Raw genomic sequence first — 15,341 nt, 5'->3', positions numbered from 1 at the left:
ATTAAATTTTGGCTTGGATTTTCCAAGAAACAGAATTATTTATTTATCAAAGAACCCAAAGCGCCAAAACCTTAAAGTAAGGGTGGCGGGGGGCATTACGAAATACATAAACTACACGATGCGCTATACAATTCTTTCGCAAGTATTGAATGCGCAGAAGAAAATGGGCTTATGGATTTATGGGGGTTTAACTCATCAAAGCGACTCATGCTATGAGGTACGCGGCAGTGAAGGGCCCCGGAAAATTCTACCAGCTGGGGCTCCGCAATGCTAACTGATATCGCATAGTACACAGGCCGCTAGAATATCGCCTCCATCGAAATTCGACCGCCACAGTCAGGATCGAATTCGCGTCTTTAAGGTCAGTAGTTGAGTGCCATGACCACTGAGCCACCGTGGCGGCGCGTATGCAGATGAAACTGGCACAGACGCTTATTTCCTCGGGGTTCATATACTAAGCAAAGGTGATTTGGCTTATAAACAACTCTAACATCAAGAAATTTAACGCTGTTGTGACCGGATCAGTCGTCTAAACCCAGTGCGTCTAAACCATTGAAAAGTCATCCACAAATGGGGAGACTATTGAACGCCCAGTTCCATGTAAACTTGGTAACGCCGCTCTTTCATGGTGAGCTAAAAACAAGTCACTTGACACAGGAGCTATACAGCAGTCGATACAAATGCCCTCTTTTTGCATGTAAATAACCCATCCCCAAAGTTATCAAAATGGAAGTACACATTCAATCATTCTAAAAAAAGCGCCGGAGCTCACACCTGAAGAATTTTATTCATTTATTTATTTACTCTCAGGGCCGAAGCATTACAGAGAGGAGTGGGTGATACTAAACAAAAACAGAACAGGTAACGCAGCACTACAATGTAAAATCAATTACAGCATTTTTAAACAAGTCGGCGTTTGTAATGGAGGCGATGGAAGCGGGAAGGTGGTTCCATTCCTTAGCAGTCTTGGGGATAAAAGAGGCGAAGTGTTTGGTGCGACTGCTGGGTACGCCAACTTTGAACTGGTGGTCGCTGCGGGATGAAATGTAAGGTGGTGGTGCAAGCAACGTATCTCTGAGATGATGGTTTGAATGGTAGATTTTGTGGAATAGGCATAGACGGGAAATTCTTCGACGAATTGAAAGGTCCGGTAAGTTTAAATTTGCTTTCATTTGAGTTACAATTTCAGTTCTATGATAGAGAAAATGAAACGGACAGCCCGATTTTGAATGGCTTCGATTTTCAGAATTAGTGAGTTAAGAGGAGGGTCCCATACAGACGACGCATATTAAAGTTTTGGCCTGACTAGTGTTTTGTACAGTATAAGTTTCAAGTTAGTGGGCGCCATAGAAAAGTTGCGACGTAATTCTCTCAGGCGACGACACCAAAGCGTTCGAGGCACGCCTCCACGCTTGGCACTAGTTCACCGTGCGGCAAGGCATAGTAGAGATCCTCGATGTCCACTAAAAAGTCATATAACTGCATTCTGTCATTCACCCTACGAAGCTCAACAACAGCATCTGAATTTCTCACCGCAAATAGTTATACTAATTTCAAAATTTCAAATTTTATTTAAAAAATACTCCGACGAACTTTTAACAGGTTCCAGCTTCAGATAGAATTCACAAAAGGGCATGGAACGTTTTGTGTTATTGCACTCGGAGGAATGTCCAAACTGCCTTCGTTAATTTTCTGGGTGCTCAATTTTGTAAAAAAACAAAAACGTCAGGCAACGTATTGGAGTTCAAAAATACAAGTTACCACAAAACAGCGGAATAGTTCGAAATGATTAAAAGGTTTAATTAGAGAGTATTTTCTACACTTTTATCTTTCCGGCTGCTTTTGCTCAAACCTTGAATATTATTCAGCGTTAGCACAGAATTCATGCAGGTAGTCCACTTTTATAGTTAAAAAGCTAGATAGCATATTTGAGAACACGTATAACATATATTGTTAAAGGTAATATTAGTTTGCTTGAATGCAATATGGTCTATTGGGAGCCGGAATATATTTGAAGGCAAAAATAGTACACACAAGGCAGCTGATCTAATCTTATCGATGTGTCCGCCTATTGCATAATGCATTATACCATGCGATCAAGGTTAGTGTGTTGGTTAGCGAAGGTCTGTGCATTGTAGCCTTTTTGTATTTGATACCTCATTACTCTATTTTTGCGATGAGAATTTTTGCAGTGTTTTTGTATTAACCATCTGCTGTCAGATAGAGCAAAAATCAGAAAGTTTTTGCAATCAGCCATGAAATAGCGCATTGTGCTATCAAGTGCACTCTCACCGGCAAACAAGTGATAGTACCAGCTATCATCCGTGGTAATATCAGGATCAACCGTCCAAAATATAGGCTAAGGCAAAGAAGTTTGTAAAATTCCAAAAGTTACTCTGATCTTGGTGAATTGGCATTATATATAAAACGTCTTGAAGGCTGCTGCAAGAAATCTTCAAACTAAGCGCGAATGGAAACTGTTCAGTTTTGCCATTAGCTAGGAAGATCACGCGCAGCTAAATCCATTAGAAAAATTCAGCAAAATTTATACGCACACCTTCATTGCAAGCAATTTCAAAGAATGTCACTGATGCACTGCTGGAGCATTTATGCTGCTGTAGTACTAAGAAGTTACTTAGTTGCGGTAAATGCAATTTTCAAAGTTTTCCACCTCGTACTTCACAACCAGTGCTTGTAAGGGATATCGGCCGGCAGTATGAAAATTATGATGGAAAGATGATAGATGGAAACAGCTGCCCTAAACGAATCTCTCTCAATACTTCATCTTGGTCATTTTCTACCGCCTTTGCGCGTACGCTCCCAAACAGAACCTTGCTAGCCACTGCAGTGTTCCAATACGTTTTGCCTATTTTTATAGCGGAGATTTTCTAAAATATTACCGCAATGAACTGCAGCGCTCTTGCACTTAGTTTTCTCAGGATCAAAAATTATTGTTTTATGAGCTATTTAAAAACCCGAGAACACCTTTCCAATATTTCAGCATTCCTGCTGAGCACTTTTTGTGCAGACAATGAAAATCGCTGTTGGTTTGGCATTCCTAAGCACGAAATATAGTGCGAAAGAGCGGTTTCTTTTTTTTTTTTCTGGTGTACACCATCACCACGTGCCTCAAAGAGCAACAGAGTTTCCGCTCACTGAACAAGGAAGCCAATTGTGCGTCTTCCCTCAAAATCAACTGAGTCCACCGCAGTGGCTCAGTGGTAATGGCGCTCCGCTGCTGACTCAAAAGAAGAGCGTTCGATCCCGGCTGCTACGGTCGAAATTAGGTCGAATTCTAGCCACGGTCGATTTCTAGAGGCCCGTGTACTGTGCGATGATAGGGCACGTTAAAGAGCCCTTGGTGCCCAAAATTTTCGCAGCCCTTCACTACGGCATGCCCCATAACCTGAGCCGTTTTGGGACGTTAAACCCCATAAACGACAACAACAACAACAACAACAAATCAAAATAAACTGGGTCTACACCTTCCACTAATTTTGAGAGAAGGAGAGGGTCATAACTCCCGTAATTTGTAGGTGGACGCCACAGTTTACTCAAAGCGCGTTTCATGTCTCCACTGACCCAGTGAGCCTGTTATACTTGCAACTCAGAGGGTTCACACAGACACCGATTAAATCCGGGGAGTGCGGCTAGCAGAGCTTTCGCACTAATAAGGCCCTTGGCCAAACGCAGTGCACAGTGTCAGGCGAAGCGAGTGTGCCTGGGGCAGGGACAGCGGCGGCTCTGTGTCTGCGCTCTGTCCTCGAAGCGTGCCCAGACACAGTCGTTCACTTCGGCCAGCCCCCTCGGATCCGGGATGTGGCGCTTCGGAGGCTGGGCTGCGGCCTCGTACGTGTTCAACTTGAGGGACATCTCGGCCATCACCTGAAATTCAGGGAGGGAAGACAGCACGATGTTCAAATTTGGTCTGTTCTGGCGTTGGTGGACCTCCATCCTACACGGCCGTCATGCCTGTATAGCGAATGATGTGCAGAGCGGTGGCGCCACTCACAAGGACATCTAGTTTCGTAAGGTGCAAAAAACGCAAAATACATGCACTGTGTATACTCAGCAAAAGTTCCTTTCACGCCCAATAAGTCATAGGATGTGAGCGCAGTGATCTATACTCCGGCTTTCTTGCCCCCCAACGATACATGCGTGTAGTAGAGACTCTGTGTTATCCGAGCATGCTTGAGCGGTTTTGAGGGGTTATACAATACAGGCATCCTAATAAAACAAACATCGCTGGATATGAGAATGACTGTAATCTAATTGACATGTACACAACACCGGAAAAAGAAAAACCGAGCACAGAGAGAGCAAGATGTGCGCTTGACTACGTATGCGTGAGAATCAGAGGCCCGTAGGTGTCCGCGGTTCCAAAGCTCCCGCACGCTGCAATGCTTGCGGTTCAATAAGGTAATACCGATTGAGAACACAATCGATTGCTACAAGCGTCGGAGCTTCCAGCCGAACGCCGTCGAATATCAGACGGAAAAAGCGGAGCTTCTACAGCTGTTACGTCACATCTTCCTAGAGGTGCAAGAGACAAGACTTCATTTATTGTTCGCGTTGGATGGTGTGATCAACAAGAGGGACACAGCTCGCGTGCAATGGCAGCATGGAACGGCAGCAGAGTCAAGACTATCATGCCTGATATTAAAATGGATTCGCTGCTTCCTAACTGATCACTCTCAATTCGCTGTTATCGATAATGACAATTCTCCCACAACAAAAGTCTTCTCTGGTGTGCCTCAGGGCTCGGTGCACTGCCCACTTTTATTTTTAATCTTCATCAATGATCTTCCTTCCGACATTTCATCGACAATTCGTCTTTCCGCAGATGACTGCGTCCTGTACCGCCGCATAACTACCAACAATGATCAGGAATTGCTCCAAAGCGACCTAAACAGGATTGAAAGCTGGTTTTCCACATGGCTAATGACGCTCAATGTAACAAAATGCAAATACATGCAGGTATCATGCAAGCGCACTAATATCGACTACGCGTATTCACTCAGTTCAACCATCCTCACTAAAGCCGAATCATACCGGTGTCTTGGCATCCATATCACGAGCAACCTCACTTGGTCCGAGCACATCACGAAGATTGCTGCTGATGCATCGAAAACAAGTAGGCTTTACCAGACGCAACCTCAGTTTCTCCCCTTCTTCCATTCGCAGCCTAGCCTACAAAACTTTCGTCCGTAGCAAACTTGAATTTGCATCCCCAATATGGAACCCACATCAAGCCTTCTTAATAGCCAGCCTAGAAGCCGTCCAAAACCGTGCAGCCCGCTTTATTTCCTCCAACTATGACACTCGCTCTAGCATTACCAAAATAAAATTATCTGCCGACATCGAGCCTCTCGCGCATAGGCGTATAATTGCCCGTTTATCATTATTGCATAAATTGTACTATTGTTTTTCCTCACTTCGACACTCCCTTCTGCTCCCTTCCCTCCGAACATCACGCCGTCTTTTCAACTCCATGAGCATCCTAAGACTCCATGGCTCCTCAAACGCATTTAACAAGTCATTTCTGCCTCTTGCCATTAATGAATGGAATTCACTACCCGAATGTATTGTCACTGAACGCGATGCTCTTAAATTCCGCCAAATGCTGTCATTGCACTTAAAATCCCAATGTCGGTAACTGTTGCCTTTGCATTTTATTTTTATGTTATGATTGTTTGATCTACTACTGCACCTGTCTGCCTGATTTATAAACGCGTGTTTCTTTTTTTCTCTTCCCCAAGCAACGACTGTTTCACTGTATACTTTTTCTTCACTGTATACTTTTTTTCACTGTTTTTTTTCTTAACTGTTTTACTCTATTTTTTTGTATATGTATTTTTTTACCTAATAATGTCATTACTTGCTTCGATGTTCGCGCCCTCTTATGTAATACCCCGCCAGAGGTTTTTAAGGGCCAATAAATGATGATGATGATGAGGATGCTGAGCCTCCTGCCATTGGCGTCTGCTAGGCGCGGCGACTTATCTAAACAATTCGGTTATGGATTATTTTTTCGGTGGACCATGCGCACGACGGAATGCGCGTCCTGCCAAAGAAGAAGAATCGCCTGACAGGTCGGACGGTTGTTTGAATGCACGGCTCAAAATCACCAATGCAAAAACTGCCGCTGGAAGGTGCACTATATTCTCAGCGAAGGCAGGCATGTGATCTCCGTCTGCTACCCTGCCTACGGCTCCTCTAATAGCCCCACCAGTAAGTACAGCGCTGGCTTTCGTATTGTGGGTAATGATGCAAGGACTAGTCACAAGAAAACCTAAGTACTGCTGCGAACCTTTCGGTCAGATTGGGTGACCGCCAACTGGACTATTTACATCACAGTCATCGCTGACAAAGGCAGTGAAAACATGTTCATAAAAACTAGACCTATCGATGAAGGTAAGGCTTAAAGTTACGGGCTCCAGTACAGTCTCACAGAAGTAATCTGTCTTGTGTCGAGACAGACTGCGTTCTTCGAACGAGCTACACTGATTCGGCTGTTTCAGGTACACATGGGCGCTTCGCGGTTCTGGACACTTTAGAAGTTATCTCGTGACCGATACAGTGACATAAAACAACAAAGCGCCTGTCCTGCTCCCTGATTACCGCACCTCAACACGTTTTTTAGTGTTATACTCTCACCCCAATGTGCTCAGCAGAGGTGTCAGTCATAAACTCTTCTAGCTGACAGGCAGGATCTGGTGACGTGAGAGAGAATTGTTTTTAGCGAGTACTTGCAAAACTTGTGCTATGCGCACGGCTCTGGCTGAAAGCTGCTACTGCTCCGAGAGCTCTCCTTAGAAGTGAATGAACACTCGCGTTTTCAGAATCACATGTGTTGGATTTAATGGGCCCACTTCTTGAAAGACTGCCGGAAGGAAAAATTGCACGCGCGTCGAAAGCTTATACCACAGTAAGGGTCACTCATCTTGAACTTCTACTTGACCTTACCGCTCTGTCAATTTTCATGGCATTAGGAAAATTCTGAACCTGAAACTCGTCTAGCGAAAAAAAAATCCTAGATTATAGTCATCTCGCTTAGTCGCACGCTTCAAGGGTGCTCACGGAAGCACCTACTGGTTAAGCCAATTTGGAGAGCGTGCCGAAAACGCATATACTACGCAGATTTCGTTCGGTACTAGTTGTTGAGATTACGACCTTTTATGGTCCATTTTGTCTGTTGCAGCTCAACCATAGAGATCCTTACACAGAAAAAGTGATACTCAGTTTTGATGATAGTGATACCTTACGCCTATATTTTTCTTGAAAAACTTTCGGAATACGTAGAGCAATATGAAGAGCGATAATTTGGCGCATTTGCGAAGTTGGACGCTTGGGTCTTTCAGAAGGCATTTCTGTGACAAATGAAGTTTCGCGCTAACAAGTACGCATCGTTAATCATCACCAGTGCTTCGGCATAAATGCAGTATCTTAAGGCTGTCTCGCAGCATTTTCTTACCGACTGTAAGCGGGAGGACAAGTCATTGACCTCGCACGGATCTTGTCTCATGTCGAAGAGGTAGTAGCCCCCACGGGGCCCTTCTGGATCCACAACCGTTGAATTCTCAGCATTGCAGTGCAGTGCAGTCAGCTCACGCCACCGGGAAGGCAATGGCTTCAAGCCACCCGAGTCACGGTAGAATCGCTGAAGCGTCTTCCACGTAGCAGACGAAGTCATCAGGGCATCGAGATCTTTCACTGTTTCCGCTTTACCACATGGTGGGGACTTGCCTGGTGTGGGGATGTGCCGACTGAAGGCGGGGTCCCCGAAAAGGTAGGAAGCTTCCTCTGCTGATGGTTTGGCGATGGATACCAATTTGTAGTCACCTTCTCGGTACGCTGACTGGCCGGAAACAACGTCCACGTTGACGAGAAATTCGTTGCGCGGCCAAGAGGTTTCTTTTCCTGCTTTTTCGTCTCGCAGCCACGGCCATAGGTGGAGACCGTCCAACATGCCCAGATCAGTCGCGTCACCACCTGCTCACAAATATTTAAAGACATAAAAACCCTGAGCTGCTGTTTTCATTCAGTCTGCAACGTGTAAACACACAATGAGCGAAGCAGGAAACTTCGATCTAGACGCGCACCACTTCCACGACACAGCCGTTCCGAGCATATCTTTGCCCTGCCAACGCATTACGTATAACGCGCATCTCGGTGCCTTTGTCTCTCCAAACAGAAATACGCCATTTTATACATCAGGTGCAACTCCGTGAAGGTCAGTGCTTTTGTCCGCGCTACTTACATCCATGGCGAAAAACTAGCGCCTCTTGGTGGTTTCTGAAAAATATTAACTCTTTCCTGCAGGCTTGATACATTTGTCGCAAGATTGACAAATATGCGGTTATCATTGTCGAAAGTCTAGAAATCTGTAAACTACCGTTTTGAATTTCTCATTTTGGCAAGTGCTAGCTCTAACTGTCCCCGCAAAAAAGCATCAACTAGTATTGAGAAGATGACGTCGAGTGAAGCGATCTGGGAACACTATTTTGAAGCATCCTACTTACGGAACATCGCTACACGGGTGCAAAGTAATTGAGAACTTCTGCAGCCGTGCAAGGGTCCTTTTAAGGTGGCAGTCTGTTCTGAAATAACTGATACCTGATAAATGATAAGTGATAGTGAAGATACCGGCGAATCGGACAATTCTTTCACAACGTTTAAGATGGAGCGGCTGTTTGAGACCGCTGTGTCTGCGAAACAATGCTGGATTCATTTACCTATCACTTCAAACCCAGGTACTAGCTGTCAGTGTCCAGTAGAGTCAACATTTCAAAAAGACATATATAGCGCTTTAACTCAGCTGATTTCCGAGAGCTTATGTCAACACAATCTTCATGAAAGGATTTGATGTATGCAGTTCGGTTCCGCATACCGCAATATTGAACGCTGATTTGAGTACAACAAAATAATGAACTAAAATGTGTGCAAAGTATAATAGCACCAATATAAAAAGGAAACCGCTAGAATATCTGTCGCTAAGAGGGTTCTAACCTTTGCGCTTTGTGCATGTGTATTCGTGCCTTCTTTTGTCCCGTCGTCTTCGCGCAGTTCTGTTTTGCTCTAACCATGAACTGACTAGCCCAACGTCATGTCTTAAGTTCAAACCTACGCATCAGAAGCTCACTACCGGCGACAAACCATACGCGGAATATTGCACCATGCTTTATTTTTTCATCCGGAATACTTGCGTGGCTTTCAAAACGTTGCATCTGATGTATTAACAAGAGAACATACAGGGTTACAAAAATTTAGCATTCCAAATTTGTTAAAATCATGCACTTGGATGAAGAGGTATGGGCGTAAATAAATAGAGCACGCTATTCCGTCCAAAATGCAATCAAGTTTACCCTGTAGCAAATAAAAAAACATTACTTATCCGCAAGAAAGTGCACTAGCGACCATAACCAGCCTGCACATAGTACAGCTGCCAATTGCGATTGAGCAACCCGTGGAAAATGTTAGAATGCGAGCTCTTTTTACTTTTTTCCGCACCTTGACGTAAAACCGAACCGTGCACATGAGTCATCACCCCCCGTGGTAGCCAGATAGGACACAAAAGATCATAATTCTCACCGTGGGGCTTCGTAAGCCAAATCAATTAGTTAACTTTCAGTTACTAAAACAAGCGGGCGCTCCAACCGATCGAATTCAATCACGTTATCATGCTGAACAATCTAAAGCGGAGGTTACCGATCGAGCTTGGAATGCGACGCTGTTCTCCTTCCAGCAAACCTTTTGAATACTCTTGCGCGCTCTGCCAACATCTAGGATGTCTGTTAGCCAGCGGAATTTCACTTCCGGACAACAAAATAGCCTGTATTAGCAATTGTCAATGTTGTCCCTGGTCTGTTCACAACCCGTGCTGTGCTCGTGCGCACAACCCGTCCCTTAAAGAATGTCAGCAAGCCACGCTAAACTCTCGACACCGACTAAAACTACGCTGACGGGGATGAGCACTCCTCTGCGATGGTGACCACTTGAGACTTAAGCTTCGTTTTTCCAGTCACTCGCTGTGTTCGTAAGTTGTAGTGCTAACTTTTTCAGCAAGAGGGATAACCATTCCTGGGCGCCTAGATGCGGATCGCGAAGTTGAGAGCACAGACTACCTGTAGTTGCAATGTACCACCGAGCACCGGCTTAAGAACTAACAAAAGGCAGCAGCAGCGTACTTCGTCGACGCTCTGTTACTGGAACATCGGCTGAAAGCACCAGTGTGAAAAGCGAAAGTAATCAGTTTAAGAAACTCGAGGAAGCTCAGGCTGGTTGATCATTTCACAGTGTCGGCGGAAAGAAACTGACAAGGCCAGTACGCTATTAGCGGCGCCACTGCGGAAACAGCTGCCTCATATGCATCAGTATGGATGGTTTGGTTTGGTTTATAGGGTTTAACGTCCCAAAGCGACTAAGGCTATGAGAGTATGGAGGCATCAGTATGGAGGCTGTCACGCACACAGTGATCAGAAATGCCAGTGTTGTCTTTCCAAAAAGGTCACATATTTTACCGGTGAGTGCAAGGGGAGAGCAGCAAGAAGAGGGGTCCGCATATTGTCGACTCGCCTGCTAGACGGAGAGGAGTGCGACTAATTGGCGCTAAGACGGTTCTGGTAACACTTAGTAGAACGTTAAGTTGGGCGAGTTGGTATAGGTTCATGGTTCATGGTTGAAAAACAGCGCACAAAAGACTAGACACAAGAGTAAAGGCGACGACAGGACAAGCGCCATTTACACGTTCCATTTACATTTGTCCAAACTTTTACTTGCATGCTAGTTCGTGATCCCCTTACCGGTTCTCCCCTTTCATCGCTAAAACGTTTGGGAAAAGGATAGAAATTACGATGTTGATCACGATGCGCATATTGGCACAAGGGCAGCCTTGGATGAAGCAGGTTGTGACACAAGTTATCTTTTGCCTAAACAAGGTGGGGTGAAACAGCAATTTTCGAGTTACTTCACTCCGGACGAACCGAGCTGCAGGCTAGGGAAGTTCGTTCCTATTGTACAATTGTGGATGATGTGGCCTATATATAGGGGATATCATTGTATGAGCCACCCTTAGTAACTTGTGTCGGTTAATGCTAGAGAGAGTGGTAAAATCGCGGAAATTGTACAAAGCATGCACGATGTAAGAAAGGAGAACTTGCGATGTGCAGTATAGCGGTTGTTTCCAGAGAGGTGAAAAATTCAGAAAGTGACCTTTTTAGAGCACAACAAACACGTATTTCAGCAGCAGCCATGTGCTCTGTGTTGCATGTCTCATTCGTATCATCGAAGGCACTAGGAAAGGGAGCCGTAAAACGCATGCATCCAAGGCGTGGGGGTTAGAGTGCGCTTCCTGATGGCATGCAGACGACAAATGTAAAGTCCCCAGAGTGTAGGCCATAAGTCTATCAGTCCAAACGCCTGAAATGCTTATCAGGTGCGCCTGTGTCATAGTTCAAAATGTGGTCTCGATACTGTGGAGGGCTAAGTGGCGAGCGACGTTGGCTGACAGTTGCGCCATTGAGTAATCACAGTGCATGTGGTTATGTATTTTACTCATTCTAGGTAGCATTTTCCGACTTAACCAAGGAAAATGCGCAAAAAAAAAAATGAACGGACCAGAGGAGCACAAACACGGCGTGCTGGTCTTTTTGCTTTTCACGTCCGTGCCTTTTTTTTTGCGCATTTTGCTTCCTTGAGTACGCACGACCAACTCTTAAATATAGCATTTTCAAACGGTCAACTTCAAGGTTAAAATCATTTTTCTAAATCAACAACATGCTCTTGCAAAATACCGCGTTTTGGTGAATCATAATGTGTAGCGATGTAAAGCGTCTCACTAACAACGCTTACCGTAGACACCTCGGAGATCAGTTTTCCGGAGCACAGCCAGCATCTCTGTATCCGGCGCACCTGTCTAAGGATATTTCTATGCATATTTCATAAGAAGGTCATTTTAAATTAGTTCTTCGGGTACTGAAACACTACGTTCGCTTCTCATTTAACGCATCTTTCCTTGAGGTCCCCGAAATTTCTTTCAAGTTTTCCAGTATTCTGCATCAGGTAAACAAAAAAGCGATGAACAAGAGCGCTGTTTGATTTAATCAAGAATTCGTGAAGAATCAACACGGAAATCCCATTCTTGTAGCCCTTCCAATTAGGCGGCTAGGGGCATGAAGGTGTGCGGCCTCATGAAACACCGCCATGCTCAATCGCTTCGGCTGACGGACTCATTCAGTACGTATCGAACGTGCTCCTGTAGCCGAACGTCCATACAAATGGCAGTTTTCTAGATAACAGCTTCTCAAGTGCAGAAGAATATCGCAAAATTACATTGAAGGGATGTCGAGTAAAATGGTTTGGGTATTATGTGCTGCAGAGAAAAAAATTATAATTGGTATATATTTTCCTCGCATGAATATCTAGTGGAACAGCCCGCGGAGAAGACCGCGATAAAGTCAAAACAGGGCTAAACAGGTGACGAAAAGTCAGAAATAAAAAGAAATTTTTTCCTGAACCAATACGGGAGAACACAGTCTGGAGAGCGCAGGATGCGCAACTAATCGCAGAGTATTTGCGCTGACGGATTAAGCAAACAATGATTAACGGGTGTGTAGTTTACCAACCCCAAGCCAGCTACACCTAGCCTATCAGAAACCGTGTGCTGAGGGCTCCAGATTAATTTCGAACACCTCGTGTTATTCAACAAGCCATATATCGGGCAGCGCATTGCTGGATCCTGTATTTCGCCCCAGGCATGTAGTTGGCTAAGCAGAGATTCTGTCCCAAAGCTTCGCTTTCACCTGCCCTACAGCGTAGAGCCCGGTGCGTGTAAAAGGTGAAGACCCAGATGAAAGTTTAGTTTTACCTGCTGCTGAGTACAATGTGGGCAGCCAGTCGACAGCGTGCACCATTCGGGAGACAGGAGAGCCTCGGCGACTGCGTAGCAGAGGGCTCCAGACCAGGGCTGGCACGCGCACGCCACCTTCCCATATGGTTCCCTTGGTTCCTCGAAGGGGCCAGTTGGAGCCGGCATTCGAGACGGGACCCCAGGGACTGCCTCCGTTGTCACTGGCGAACACCACTACGCTGTTCGACAGCATGCCTCGATGGTGCAGTTGGCTGAAGACCCGCCCGATGGACTCATCCAGCGCGTCTATGGTGCCTGGCAAGAAATATCGCAAAATTACATTGAAGGGTTGTAGAGTACAAATATGCCTTCCTAAAATGCCCCCCCCCCCCCCCCCCTACAAAAATGCCCTCAATGGGCGCTGTAGGTACCTGAATAAACAACATAGAAGGAGCAGTTTTTAGCCAACGTTTCAACATAGGGAGCTGGATGTTGCAGGAGGGGGAGAAGCATTTTTAGGAAACTATTCTCTGCTTGTCCTCTTGAGTGGAGCCCTCAGTACAGAGCTCCGTGTGTCGCCGCAATTCTGCAGGCCCGCCAGAGCAGCTGTCGCTGGTCATGGGGGTGCGTGCCGGTCAGAGTGTTCTCAAGAAGGGCTCTCAGTGCATGAGCCCATTTGCCATTGCTATTTTCTGGGCACGCTCGATGGACCAGCGCTGGTGGGTGGGCTCCGCACTTGACAGGGCATCTTCCCAAGAAGAAGGGGTGGGGAGAGTTATGTACGGCACTCCTACGGCTCGGGCTGTGCACGCCCAAACAGAATGATACAGTTTAGGTCGATATTCTTGCTGTTAGTGAACAAGTGTTTGTGATACAGGTTAGGTTACGTGTGAGCCTGAAGTTGACGCCATGCCACAGTTTGGGCCTTGGTGAGTGTTGGGTGCGGTGGTGGAAGTGTTCTTCTTTGTGTGCGGTAATATTCTGTGATGTCAGTGTACAGAGCCACAAAGGTGCCCTTTTTGTCTCCTTCCTCCTGCGCTTCCGTCGACAGCGCCCGGAAGGTTGCTGCTCGGGGGAGCGCGCGGGTGCTCTCGCTGGTGGTAAGTGAGGCATGACAAGGGGTCCAAACAATGCGCAAGGTAGGTAATATATCGGGATTGATCGTTTGCAGCGCGCGCGCAGCCTACGAAGAAAAAGTATTCTTCTGGAGGGCGCGGCAGGCAGCCTGTGAGTCTATAATGATGTGCATGTCGGACTGGCATGGTGTTCGTCATGTGTGGTCATGTAGACTATGGAAGAAAGTGCTACCGCTATGGCGGTCTCCTCAGCCGTCGTGCTCGAGCTCATGTCTCGAACTGAGCTCTTAAGCTGAATTAAGCCAGTGGCATTTTTAACCGCGGGTCCCGTAGCGCCTCTGCAGGTTGAATATTCTGTCGCATCGACACACAAGACGTTTTGGTAAGAGCGGCATTGTCACATAAGCGGCTGCCGTGGAGCTCAGGGTGCATGTTCTTCGGGACCGGCACGACTCTGATTCAAACTGCGGGTATGGGTGGGATGGCGTGCTACCTCTGCTGCGACGGAGTGGTCGGGTCCGGTTAGCCTAGCCGGAGCAGAACCGTCCGTCCTATTCTCGTGCCTCGAAGACGCGTGAGCTGGCCGGTTCTTTGTGCTTCGCCCAGCTCTTCTGCCGTGTTGTGTAGGCGCAGCTAGAGCAGGTGGTATGTCGAGGGGTACGGAGGCAGTCCGAGAGCTATCTTGACCACCGATCGCAGAAGGACATTCAGTCGTTCAGATCGCTTAGACTGAATCTTTGATAAGATGCGTGGAACTTTACACGGCTGAGCAGCAACGCCTGCACGATTCGATGGAGGTGCAGCGTTGGTACAGGAAGCTGACGTAACAAAGGCAGCGGCGGTATTTATCCGGCAACTGTGCAGAGGAGCATTCTCTTGATTTCCGTAACCAAGGACAGACTAGTGTATGGCACTAGCACGTAACGAGATATGCTCCCCTGCACTCCGTTGCTTTAGGCGGCGTTAGGCTGATGCTGCAGCTACTAAACTAATTAATACGTAACGATGGCTGCATTTGCTCAGGGAGGCTGATGGGCGCAGCGTGAAAGGCTGGCCTCAAATTTCTAGAAACAGAATTCATCATCCGGTGGCCACGCCTTCTTAGTTTTGAGGCATAAGAGCGAGTGCTAAGCCGACGGCAGCACTAGCTCGACAGGAATCAGAACCCGACACGAATCTGAACCACTTAGTCTTCCACTGCAGACCAGTCCGTAAAAATATGTGTAATACTTCCTTACTGTTTCTCTTTGGCTTGCACCCTTGCAGGCGCACTAGGAAATCGGCAGTTTCTAGTAAAGCGTTTTGCTTAAGTTTCCTCTAAATGTAAAAAGAGAATTACTCTGGACTGTCAGGCGGGTGTTCTTGCGTGTTTTTCAAGCCGCAGTTTGAAATCCTATATTACATGCATTCGAAGCTAC

The 15,341-nt window shown here is 46.3% G+C and overlaps 1 protein-coding gene across 1 annotated transcript in view; it reads right to left on the bottom strand.

Moving 5' to 3' along the window:
• Window positions 1-3,702: 3,702 nt before the first annotated feature.
• The window catches only part of LOC149327061 (arylsulfatase B-like), a gene marked incomplete at its 5' end in the record, with an annotated part of 31,908 nt that continues 20,269 nt past the window's right edge, over window positions 3,703-15,341 (bottom strand). Inside the window, 3 exons of the mRNA XM_089564772.1 lie at window positions 3,703-3,885; window positions 7,475-7,992; window positions 12,866-13,162. Of these exons, the coding sequence (XP_089420898.1) occupies window positions 3,703-3,885; window positions 7,475-7,992; window positions 12,866-13,162 (998 nt within the window). The remainder of the gene's footprint in view (window positions 3,886-7,474; window positions 7,993-12,865; window positions 13,163-15,341) is intronic.

This window comes from Amblyomma mixtum, chromosome 10, assembly GCF_055824585.1.
Source record: "Amblyomma mixtum isolate Tamu chromosome 10, ASM5582458v1, whole genome shotgun sequence".
Taxonomy (NCBI): domain Eukaryota; kingdom Metazoa; phylum Arthropoda; class Arachnida; order Ixodida; family Ixodidae; genus Amblyomma; species Amblyomma mixtum.
The sequence above is the reverse complement of the archived record's forward strand: the minus strand, read 5'-3'. Positions and strand labels throughout refer to the sequence as shown.